This window comes from Nematostella vectensis, chromosome 7, assembly GCF_932526225.1.
Source record: "Nematostella vectensis chromosome 7, jaNemVect1.1, whole genome shotgun sequence".
NCBI lineage: Eukaryota > Metazoa > Cnidaria > Anthozoa > Actiniaria > Edwardsiidae > Nematostella > Nematostella vectensis.
The window spans coordinates 12,152,393-12,165,068 of NC_064040.1; the positions used below are offsets into that span (position 1 = coordinate 12,152,393).

The 12,676-nt window shown below is 41.4% G+C and overlaps 1 protein-coding gene across 8 annotated transcripts in view; it reads left to right on the top strand.

The window, feature by feature from the left end:
* LOC5510731 (ephrin type-A receptor 4) overlaps window positions 1-12,676 on the top strand; it is a 23,971-nt gene continuing 11,295 nt past the window's right edge. Inside the window, exons 1-18 of one of the 8 annotated variants that reach the window (XM_048730084.1) lie at window positions 108-276; window positions 637-727; window positions 1,192-1,256; window positions 1,344-2,022; window positions 2,336-2,491; window positions 2,845-3,174; window positions 3,561-3,769; window positions 3,847-3,904; window positions 4,224-4,402; window positions 4,827-5,040; window positions 5,356-5,469; window positions 5,727-5,914; window positions 6,744-6,863; window positions 7,122-7,192; window positions 7,264-7,304; window positions 8,112-8,208; window positions 10,746-10,845; window positions 11,335-11,841. In XM_048730084.1, the coding sequence (XP_048586041.1) occupies window positions 661-727; window positions 1,192-1,256; window positions 1,344-2,022; window positions 2,336-2,491; window positions 2,845-3,174; window positions 3,561-3,769; window positions 3,847-3,904; window positions 4,224-4,402; window positions 4,827-5,040; window positions 5,356-5,469; window positions 5,727-5,914; window positions 6,744-6,863; window positions 7,122-7,192; window positions 7,264-7,304; window positions 8,112-8,208; window positions 10,746-10,845; window positions 11,335-11,394 (2,748 nt within the window). In that variant the 5' untranslated portion in view covers window positions 108-276; window positions 637-660 and the 3' untranslated portion in view covers window positions 11,395-11,841. Of the gene's footprint in view, window positions 277-636; window positions 728-1,191; window positions 1,257-1,343; window positions 2,023-2,335; window positions 2,492-2,844; window positions 3,175-3,560; window positions 3,770-3,846; window positions 3,905-4,223; window positions 4,403-4,826; window positions 5,041-5,355; window positions 5,470-5,726; window positions 5,915-6,743; window positions 6,864-7,121; window positions 7,193-7,263; window positions 7,305-8,111; window positions 8,209-8,822; window positions 8,896-10,745; window positions 10,846-11,334; window positions 11,842-12,676 lie in introns of those variants that run through there. The other 7 variants (XM_048730085.1, XM_048730091.1, XM_048730086.1 and 4 more) reach the window with 7 other exon arrangements.

Here is a 12,676-nt window from a genome sequence, read left to right on the forward strand (position 1 = left end):
CTTTTGGGATGTTGTTTAGAATGAATTTTCTTATCATTTAACAATAAAATTGTTTGTGTTGCAATTACTTTTAGGTTCGGCTATAAATTTTCGTAGATTGACTGGACTAAAAGGGTAACAGTAAGGTGACCCAACGCGTGACCATTACTTGTCACGCCATAGCGTGCATTGAGCCGTTACACATTAGTTTACGGAACACTTCCGGGGTAATTGAGCGGACAGCTTCATCCCGATGAAACCTCGAACCTCTCGATACCTTCATAACATAGTAAGCAGGTAAGTAAATATGATTTGTTATGCAAATTCCGCCATATAATATACTAGAGAAATCGTAGTAGAATACTTGGTGGTTGCCATGACTTTGTTGCCAAAAGAGGCACTATATTTTTATAGAATCTTAATTTAATCATGCGAAGATCGTTATGGCCTATTTCCTTTTTGGGTATAAAAACCAGGTTCTTAAGTAAGTTTTTAGTTTAGTCTACCCCTGCTGATTTGGATATATGCCTAGTTATTTTATTTATTTATTTTTTGGGGGGTATTAGTCACAGTATCGTAATTGTTTCATATTAGGTTTTTATGTTTGCTACCTTAGCTTTGTAATTTTTTGTCATCCATTGTATTGTCTATATAAAGATATGCTATCTTTATGAGGACACCATGAAGGTGTGGGTCTATCTGGTTGTTGATCTACTCGTCTTTCTCTGCTCTTCACACGCCGAAAGAGGTGAGTAGTTACCGGTGTAAAGGCATTAGAGATGCAGTTTGATTTGTTTTGATGTATGTGTCGTCGTCACTCTCGAAGCATAACATAACAATTATGCATATTTCAATATCGGCATTTTATGGCTGTACGTACCTAATACTGTTTGTTTCGTTTTGTACGTAGGTAAGAAAGTACTTCATCACTATATAAGAAACCAATTGAGAAACAATTTATTAAAGTTAAGAGTTATTTTTAAGAGTATCAATAATTGATTAAAGTTAAGAAATTTGCGGAAGTTTAAGTTTCAGCCAAATTTTGCGCAGCTTAATCAAAATCTAATACAGAACATTAAAAATAATCCAAAAGTCACAATTTCATGAAAAAGGAAGTGATTTTAATATGCCAATTTCAATACATCATTGTAAACAAAAACATCTCAAAAGTTATCAAATGCATTGTAAACGTTCAAAGTTTTCTTATTCCAGTTCCTTTAGCGAATTTCATGAATGGGAAACCGTGGAGGGAGCGATGGACAAGCAGTGGAAGCAGTGTAAGGCTCTGAATTCTGAAGTTGTATTCGATATTCTCGAGCTTTATTTTTGTTTTGAAATCGCTAACTGGTTAAATATTTCTATAGTCCTGGTATTTGAGTAGATCCGAGCTTGGTGCTTGTGACACTTCTTCTTCGTCGCAACCGAACGGGTGGGTGAAAAGTGACGTCATCAACACTGGACCCGCCACTAGAATCGAGCTCACGGCAACATTCGATGCCAGGGACTGCTCCTCGTTTTCTGGTGGATCGTACTGTAGACATGACTTTGACGTCTACGCGCATCAGTCTGAGACTCTGTACTGGGGACCAGTCCCTGACCCGAACAGCAGCCCATCGGGGACATTCAGTAACATAGGGACGCTGAACGCGACGAAACTTTGGACTAGTCTTGAGAATAAGATACAAAATGTACAGACATTATCACTTATTCTACAAAACAGCAAACCGTACGTCTATCTTGCCCTTCATTACAAAGGCGGATGTCTTGCGGTGCAGAGCATTTTAGTAGAATATTTTCGATGTGCGGATATGACGCTACCAAGCACACTGGTACAACTAGGGCCGACTGTAGCACCTGCTAACAATTCTATAAATGTTAGTGGAGTATGCGCACCAAACTCCAAGCAAGTGTCAGGGGCGGGGGATCTCCATGGTTACTGTCAATCAGACGGGGAGTGGAGTTCGGGACTGTTCAGCGGGGAGTGTCAATGTGAGGCAGGACATCAAAACACAACCACAGGCGGAGGCGGGGCTGAGTGCCAAGGTAAGAGAAAAAAAAAAGAGAAATGTGAATGTACAATATAAGGTATAGTATAGTAGTATAGTATACAGTATAACGTTTTTGATAAACGATTTCGCGAACCATTATCTAGAGTAGACTCGATTCTGAAAGATTCAGATTTATGCCCGCGGCTTCTGAAATTGTTTTAACAATTTAAAAAAATGAGTCTACAAACTCGGCGCATTTTCTTATCTTTTTTTGAGAATCAGAAAAGAAGCTATTGACATCTTGTGTGGATTTATTTCGTAAAAACATACACATCACATTTTCCTGTGTTTCTCGTGTTTATTTAAAGCATGTCAAGTTGGAACTTACAAAGCTGTCCATGGCTATTTTGCCTGCGCAAGTTGCCCTGACAACAGTGTTGCTACGGAAATTGGAAGTAAAAGCTGTACTTGTGTCAGCGGTTTCTACAGGAAGGCGAACGAGTCCATCAGCTCCGCGTGTACAGGTATTAGGGTCATAAGTACTAATAATAAGAAACAAGGTGGCATGATTCAGATGATCGTGGCACTTTGATGACGTAATGTACCAATCACTGATCTAAAAAACACAAAAACCATAATCTCACATTAATCAGATCAAAGGTGGCCCAAACACATTATGATAATTGCCTGTATATACAAATGTTGTTGGGAGAAATACTATGGGATGTGGACATTTAAAAAAGCGTTTATTTAGATTCACTGAATCTTGCGGTGTGTGCTCATACCCGATATCATTGATTTTCATAACTTCTATCCTTACTTTCTTATGCAGACCTGTGGTCTGATCTGCTTTGTTTGAATCTTTGCTAATCTTTAGGCCCACCATCACCCCCAACAAGTTTATATAAGCCTTTCCTGAACAGCTCTGCAATAATCCTATCCTGGTCAGCCCCCAATAACACGGGCGGTCGGACTGACGTGTACTACTTGATAGAGTGCTTCAAATGTGACGGTGATGGCTCCGTCTGTGTGGAGGCCTGTGGAGGCACAGTTGCACAGCACGGGACGTCGGCGCGGGTCAGCGGTCTGTCTGCCTTCACGTACTATATGTTCAGAGTGTTTGCGCGTAACGGAGTCAGTGATCAAGCCGAGAGGGGAGGTCAAGAGGCCGAGTTTGCCAAGCTGGTCATACAAACAAATGACGCGGGTAAGATGAAACCAGTTATTGTGTAAGATGTCGAAACTAAAATAATAAAAATGATATTGGCAGATATGCAACTTTTTGGAGTTCAACCGGTACAACATAAACTGGCCCTGTTAAAGTGTTTTTAGTGATATTAACAAAGTATTCACTATAGGGATGGTCTTTTAAAAAGGTAGAGTAACCCGCATCTCATAAATGAAATTGTCAAACCTTGAGTTTTCAGAGTCTCCAAAGCTTTACAAGTTAAAATCCTAATAAAACAAGCATTTCAAAATAAGAGTGTACAAAAAAGATATTAGAAAACAAGCATTTGGAACTGCTGGTATTAGCTATATATTCCTTTCAATCTAAAAGCGTAGTCGTAATATTCAATGTCTTTTCGCTTTAAGTCCCAGGCAAGCCTGAGATCACCGCGGTAGAGAAAGTGGACTTGACCCATGTCAGGGTCATTTGGAAGCTTTTGAGGCCCAATGGTATCATTACATCTTACGAGCTCGAGTACCACGTGACTGGGAAGTCGGCCAATGAAAAGGCATTGACGATAAACGCTACAAGAGCGACGGTGGATGTAGACCGCGATAAAGGCTACCAGTTCAGGGTCAGTGTTTACTGCTAGCAATCATAGAATTAATAATCGAAACCCTCAAAATCTCGAATTAATTTATTGTCATTCAGGTGCGCGCTCAGACAAGGCTGGGATATGGACCCTTCAGTGACGCCGTGGGCTTACAAGGTATTTATACCAGTCATCTGTTATTGTCTCTCCTTGTCTTAAATATTCTTCGTTGTACATCCTTGTTGCTGTCGCGCTTTCCGAATGGTCATCACACTCCAATATACACATTCCAAAATACGATTTTTTGCGGTCGCGCGTACTTCCGATGTTCTAAACCTCCACCATGATTAAACAAGGCAGGGAGGCGAGGCACTGGGGGCTGTGCCTCTATCATGGCCCCTCCCCCACATATTACGAGGCTTGCTATAACTTTGCTGTGTTGTATCATTGAAGCTTGTCTTTTTGTGTGACAGTGTTGTTGTGCCTTTATCCCTAGCCGGCCAGACCGGTAGCTCGAGCAGTAGTCCGCTTGTGATCACCACATCAGTCCTGGGGACGGTGCTAGTCCTGGCTATCCTACTGGTGGCAGCGGTGTGTCTGTATCGAGTCAGGAGGGACAGACGCGCTCCTCGGGGAATCAAGGCCACTGTACAGTTTACCGCGAGACCTGAATGTGTAAGTAAGAAACCAGTACCTACATCACCTGGACAAACTGTGTGAATGTGTAAGTAAGAAACCAGTACCTACATCACCTGGACAAACTGTGTGAATGTGTAAGTAAGAAACCAGTACCTACATCACCTGGACAAACTGTGTGAATGTGTAAGTAAGAAACCAGTACCTACATCACCTGGACAAACTGTGTTTGCACTTTGCACCAGATGGGAAATCTAAGAAGAACACTATTGCTGTATTAGTGATTCTTAGAGTCATTTGTTGCAAAAGTCAAGTTGGGTATTTAATACTCATGATCCGTCTTGTGACTCAGTATCCTTAAGAAAAACAATTTATTTTATTTTATTTAATCTGTCTATTGGAGATTATTTTGTAAAACAATACGGTTTATAAATATGGATGGAATGTTTTTCATCGTCTATAGCAAGAGGAATACGAAGACATGGGAGAAACGAACCCCGGACTTGATGCTATCTACTCGTGCGTCGGGGAAGACGAAGCTTGGGAGGTCCCGCCCCAGAACCTGTCAGTTATCAACCGACTGGGCAGCGGTAACTTTGGTCACGTGGACAAAGCGATGGCTATTGGGATCCCGGGGTTTCCAGGCCAGGTTACGGTTGCCGTTAAAACTTTTAAAGGTAAGCTAACCACCTTAATCATAATCTTTGGCATCATCATAAGCTGCATCACTTCAATCACCTGATCGCATCGTTGCTATTATTGTTTTCATCATTTCATCATCTCCATCATCATCATCATCTTCATAACAATCATCACCATCATCATCTTCATCACCATCATCATCGTCACCATAACACAAACCACCACGACTACCATCAAAACTAACAAAACTAACACTTTAACCATCCTGACAACCAACGCTACTTTTATCGTCGCATTCGATCCTTAATTGTTGCTTTTATTTTATCCCATTTTCTACTCGTGTTCTCTAGCTACTGCTCAAGAGAAGGACAAAATAGACTTCCTGACGGAGCTGAACTTGATGAAATCCCTCAGGCCACATCCACACGTTGTATGTCTTATTGGCTGCTGCACCCGACAAGCAGGCGAGTTATCGAGTACCAATAGCGAGTTCCAAGTTGCGTGTAACATGGTATAATGTTACTGCTCACTTTGCGATCACCCATGAATACTTACGGTAAATGTTCTCGAATAGCATATTATGAGTAGCTAGAGGTGAAACGAGTTAAAACATGTTGCGGATTACTTGGCGATCATTCTTGAATACTTGAAAGCCCGGAGACTTGAATAGCGGGCTACCAGTTTCATCAAATTTAGATTTTTTGTAATGTTTACTTTGCAGATCACTTGGCGATCATTCTTGAATACCTGCCGTATGGAGACTTGTTGGGCTACCTGAGGCGGTCACGCGGTCATGAGGACTGGTACTGCTCGGGTGATCTCCGCCCCCCGTCGCGGCTCGTCTCGAAGGACTTGGTCAAGTTCGCGTGGATGATAGCAGACGGCATGGCCTTTCTTGCCGCAAACAAGGTGATAACTTACCTCCAATATCATAATGCCATCTAATGAATAACAAAACAATCAGAAAATTAATATTGCCTTTTGCGAGGCGCGCTATTGTGACAACCATGTAAGGGGTCGTCCACACTAACGCGGATTCAAAAGTATCCGGATTCTTTTCGCCGAAAACGCATCAATTGATTCACGTTCACACTATCGTTTTCGTAGCGTTTCCACCTGGATCCAGCCGTCCCCACTAACACGGAATCAAATGTTGAAAACGCTAAATGGTACGGGGTGACGTCATTTTTATGATATGAGCATGCTCAAAGCAGCAGGCGCGCCTGTGATATGACGCCATCGTTTCCATTTTGATACGGATTCGACCGTCCACACTACGGACCTATACGGATCCATTTTTTTCCATTTTCCACTAAGTATACGGATCCATTTTGATTCAGTTTCGACAGCGTTTTCAAAAGTATCCGGATTCGCTTGAGACAACGCGCGTGTGGACAGAAGGCCTAAACGTATCAAAAAGTATACGGATCAAACGAGTCCATGTTAGTGTTGACGGCATCTAAAAGGTCTACGTTAGCCCGCGAGAGCACACTCAAGAACCACATTTTTGACGATGCGCACAAACGTATTGCTTTATCATGGTGGTTAGATTGTGAAACATTATTACAACTAGCTATGCACATCTACCTTAATCACAATTTATCACACAACCTGAATCACAATTTTTTCCTTAAGCTTTGCTATTTCCTACAAGCTTAAGCTAACCATTCAACCAACAACCTCACCCGTTTAAGAGCTTACATTGATTTGCTTTCTTATAGTTATCCATCTGTTGCAGTGTGTCCACCGCGATCTCGCCGCCCGTAACGTACTCGTAGGGGAGCACAACACGTGTAAGATCTCGGACCTCGGGCTCGCGAGAGACGTCAGCCAAGATATTTACACGCGGACGTCTTCGGTAAGATGTAATAATGGCGTTTGTCTTCTTTTAAGACATTAACATTAAAATGTTAACATGGATATTCTCGCTCTAATCTCTTTCACCTGTCCAGCGCTATTAGGATAGCGAGGTTTTTTTAATCTCTGCAGCAGGTGATTTTCACGGTGTTTGCATTTTTGCACATTGGGAACTGCTTATCGAGACTCAAAAGTAGAACGAAAACATTGTCATAAAAGCTGCACACTTTGTAACATGATCTTGGCCTCTGTTGTGCAGGCGCCGCTTCCCTTCAAATGGATGCCGCCCGAGTCGCTGTTGTACGGACAATCGAGCAGCGCTAGCGATGTGTGAGTAGAAAGCAATTATTTGGCTTTGGAGACATTGATATTAATTAAATATTTCCCGGTTCTCTCACCAGATGGTCTTATGGGATAGTTCTTTGGGAGATTTTCACAATTGGTGAGTAATTATCCTGCTGCGCAGAGCTTTCTGTGTCGCTCGTTTACTTTGCTCCACATCAACCTCGCGTCCCCGAAATTGACCAATTACAGCGAACCTTGTAAATTTCGGTGGCTTTGTCCAGCCCCCCGCTCGCTACTTTGCCCTTTTTTCGCGTACTCGAATCACAGGTAGCCCAAGCGCTCTTTATTTGTCCCTATTGATTTAACGGTAAACATAGGGCGAAAAACAAAATTAGTGAAAAATAAAAAAACAAATTGTTGAAAAGACGTGTGTAGTCTAGTGTTGTTTTTATGTTTACTTTTTGCGTGTTCTTTGGCCGTATTAAAGCGCCTTTTCCAAGATTCAAGATCCATTTTAAACGAACGAACAAAAAATCAAAGAATCGTGTTGCCAGTAAAACGCCACAGAGACACGCTGTTAGCGTTAAAGAACTGTATGGAGGTCTGATACATTATTTACCACTTCTGCTCTGCTAAAAGTTAGAGTTTTATTTGTTTGAGCCGTGCAAGAGTGCTGCAACAAGCAGGGAATATGATGTTATCTGTCCGTAATGAAAGTCTTGCCAAAAAAACATCGAAAGATAGCGGTATTCTGCCTCCGCCTTTCACCGCCATTCCCCACGGGAAACACTGCTCAATTTACCGTTTCTAAAACGTTCTCTAATTGGCTACTGAGCCTCCACTCTGAAACAATGGCGACGCAAAATCCGGCTCGTCACAGCAGAGGTTGATGTGAGGCAAAGGAAACGAGCTGTGTTTTTCTTTATCGTGTTTTTATCCGCGTTGATGACGTCATTCTCTTCAGGTGACTCTCCTTACCCTGGAGTAAAGAGTAAAGGCATTCCGCGCATGCTCCGTGAAGGATACCGCATGCCAAAACCACCGCACGTCGGGGATGCATTGTGAGTAGGATTCATTGATTTATTGGCTTGGCCATTGGAAATTTTAGGATTCTGGGAGCTTGCAGGGTATTTTTTGGTTTTGGATACTCTCAAGTATGAAAAAAGCTTATTGGGGAGATAAGGGGAGTTCATCTATGTCCCGCATCTAGCAAAGAATGCTCTGTAATGCTGTGGTTACATGTGTTCGCTGAGTTGCTGAGTCACGTGGTTACACCACTAGGTTCTCTGTAATGCTGTGGTTACATGTGTTCGCTGAGTTGCTGAGTCACGTGGTTTCACCACTAGGTTCTCTGTAATGCTGTGGTTACATGTGTAAGTCTGAGTTGCTGAGTCACGTGGTTTCACCACTAGGTCCCCTGTAATGCTGTGGTTACATGTGTAAGTCTGAGTTGCTGAGTCACGGGGTTTCACCACTAGCTACTCTGTAATGCTGTGGTTACATGTGAAAGTCTGAGTTGCTGAGTCACGTGGTTTCACCACTAGGTTCTCTGTAATGCTGTGGATACATGTGTAATTCTGATTGCTGAGTCACGTGGTTTCACCACTAGGTTCTCTGTAATGCTGTGGTTACATGTGTAAGTCTGAGTTGCTCAGTCACGTGGTTTCACCACTAGGTACTCTGTAATGCTGTGGTTACATGTGTTCGCTGAGTTGCTGAGTCACGTGGTTTAACCACTAGGTTCTCTGTAATGCCGTGGTTACATGTGTAAGTCTGAGTTGCTAAGTCACGTGGTTTCACCACTAGCTACTCTGTAATGCTGTGGTTACATGTGAAAGTCTGAGTTGCCGAGTCACGTGGTTTCACCACTAGGTTCTCTTTAATGCTGTGGTTACATGTGTAAGTCTGGGTTGCTGAGTTACGTGGTCTCACCACTAGGTACTCTGTAATGCTGTGGTTACATGTGTAAGTCTGAGTTGCTGAGTCACGTTGTTTTACCACTAGGTTCTCTGTAATGCTGTGGTTACATGTGTAAGTCTGAGTTGCTGAGTCACGTGGTTTCACCACTAGCTTCTCTGTAATGCTGTGGATACATGTGTAATTCTGAGTTGCTGAGTCACGTGGTTTCACCACTAGGTTCTCTGTAATGCTGTGGTTACATGTGTAAGTCTGAGTTGCTGAGTTACGTGGTCTCACCACTAGGTACTCTGTAATGCTGTGGTTACATGTGTAAGTCTGAGTTGCTGAGTCACGTTGTTTCACCACTAGGTTCTCTGTAATGCTGTGGTTACATGTTTAAGTCTGAGTTGCTGAGTCACGTGGTCTCACCACCAGCTTCTCTGTAATGCTGTGGATACATGTGTACGTCTGAGTTGCTGAGTAATAATATAATAATAATTTATTAATTTATATTGCGCTTTTTTCATATAATGATCAAAAGCGCATTACAATATAACTAAATGTTGAACTAATATATACAATAAAATTTACAATTATAATCGAAAATAATATGAAATAATAGATTCATAGGAAAAATATTGAATAAAAAATAAAATAATAAAAATAAAAATATCTTTATATGGATGATTATGTGATATCAAGTGTTAAAAGCTAATTTAAAAAGACGAGTCTTAAGTTGCGCTTTAAAATTAAAGATACTGCAATTGATGGTGCGAAGATTTGCAGGGAGAGCGTTCCATAATGTAGGTGCAGCAACACTAAACGATCTGTCACCGAAAGACTTCATCATTTTTCCTGGGGGATGCATTAAAGAAAGGCCCTCATTTGAGCGCAGTGAATAGCGCGCGTTATTCTTAATTCTAATGAGATCAGTTATGTAACGAGGAGCTAGCCCCTGAAGAGCTTTGAAAGTGATTAGCAAGATTTTAAATTTAATCCGATACCTTACAGGCAACCAATGAAGATTTCTTAGCACAGGCGTAATATGATCGTACTTTTTGCATGACGTGAGCAGCCTAGCTGCAGCATTCTGCACCCTTTGCAATTTACCCATTTCTCGTTCTGGTAGTCCATAAAGGAGTCCATTACAAAAATCTATTCTACTGGTAACAAAGGCATGTAACACCATTTCTAGTTTATCCCTAGGCAAAAATTGGCTTATTCTCTTAATATTGTGCAGCCAGAAAAACGCTGAACTACAAGACTTAGAAATATGGGTCGACATAGAAAAATGTGAGTCGAACCAGGCACCAAGATTGCGCACTTCTGAAACGGGCATAATATCTATATTGCCAACACGAACTGAACAATTATCAATTATTCAATTTATCAATTATTCAATTATTCACCACTGAGTCACGTGGTTTCACCACTAGCTACTCTGTAATGCTGTGGTTACATGTGTAAGTTTGAGTTGCGGAGTCACGTGGTTTCACCACTAGGTTCTCTGTAATGCTGTGGATACATGTGTAATTCTGAGTTGCTGAGTCACGTGGTTTCACCACTAGGCTCTCTGTAATGCTGTGGATACATGTGTAAGTATGAGTTGCTGAGTTACGTGGATTCACTACTAGCTACTCTGTAATGCTGTGGTTACATTTGTTCGCTGAGTTGCTGAGTCACGTGGTTTCACCACTAGGTACTCTGTGATGCTTCGCTGTTGGCAGGAAGACCCCGATGAGCGGCCCACATTTGACGAGCTTCGCGATAACATGCAGGCATTACAGCGAGACGAAAAGGTGGGTTTATGTTCAATCCATTTTATTTCGTTAATTCAACGACAGACAAATCTAGTACCGAGATTACGAAACACTAATCTAAGATCAAAGTGTTATGCTTCATTTCCACAATCGACGATATCAAAGTGTTTGCTTCATTTGCACCATCGACAATATCGCAATAGCTTCTTCAAGTCAGTTAATGGAAATGTTTTCTCACCCTTTATATACGGGTCAGTACGCAGCTCTTACAAGCTGCAATTTGATTGGGCAAATGAACAATATCCGCACCTCGACACAAAAAACGAGAAGAATAGAGACAAAAGAACTCCTTTGTAGAACAAAGATAATAGGAGACAAAGCAGCTACGTACTTACTCTTATATACTGCTAGGGTGACAAAATGTCGTCTGACTTAGTCTTGATGTGTTACGCTACAATAGCTTAGCAAGTGATCGGATATTAAATAATCTCTATGATATATTTTGACTTTTTGTTTTCATTTTTTTAGGACTACATCAATCTTGACTTGTATCAAGACGACATGTATGTCAACTTTGACGCAGCGTGATGTGCGCATGCTCCTTTGATACCGCTGCCCTAACCAGAGTCTGCCTAATGTTTCTAAATAATATATATACTTACGGCGTAATTAAGCAAGGTGGTGACCATCGACAAAGACAAAATAGAGAAAAGCAGGAATGGCACGGTTCAGGAAAGGCACCACTGTATTAAACCATGAAAACTGAGTGTATTCGTGATAATAGAGGGACCACTGTATTAAACCATGAAAACTGAGTGAATTCGTGATAATAGAGCACCACTGTATTAAACCACGAAAACTGAGTGAATTCGTGAATAGCGGCACCACAGTATTCAACCATGAAAACAGAGTAAATTCCTGATATTAGAGAATTCGTGATAATAGAGGCACCACTGTATTCAACCATGAAAACTGGGTGGATTTCTGATAATAGTTGCACCAATGTATTAAACCATTAAAACTGAGTGAATTACTGATGCGTATGTGGCTGTCAATCTTTGTTTTGTTTTGTAATCTTTGTTTATCGAGGGTAGCATATATAACTGCGTCCCCAGTGTTTTTTTTTTACGTCCCTTCGGTTCAGGTTAATGTAGTGCAGCTTGAAGATACGGGACTTCCGGTTTAGTGTCCTTATACGAGAAGACTGGAAACACGGGAGAGTAACTTCAACTCACTTTTGACACAAGTTCGAAACAAGGCAGGAACCCGGAAAAAAGACCCATAGTTTGAGCCAGGATTCGAACCTGGGCCACAGCGGTGAGAGGCAGACGCGAGGCCGACGCTAACACACTAGGCCACCCGTGCTCCCACATACGTATTCGTAGGATAACTGCTCCATCAACTTAGTTTTTTCTACAGTTTATCTGAAGTCTTTCTACCACCTATTTGTTCTCTACAGCTTGTCAGTAGTCTTTGCATTTATACCATCACCTAGTTTTTTTTTCTACAGCTTGTCAGTAGTCTTTGCATTTATACCATCACCTAGTTTTTTTTTCTACAGCTTGTCACTAGTCTTTGCATTTATGCCATCACCTAGTTTTTCTACAGCTTGTTTCTTATCTTCCTAGTTGTACCATTTTCCCACGCTTAGCATGATTATATTCAGTTCTGAAGCACATGGATAGTTTAGTGAGCACCGTGGTAGCGTTAGTCGCACGAGACGGCCGCAAAAGACAAGGTAAATAAATAGATTTGAAATTAGTGGTATTTCTTATCTATTTTTGTTTTTAACAATTTTCATTGGCTTTTTACAGAGGCTACGGCGCATTACAACTAACTGAAATAAAAGTCTGAAACGTTGGCGTATTTT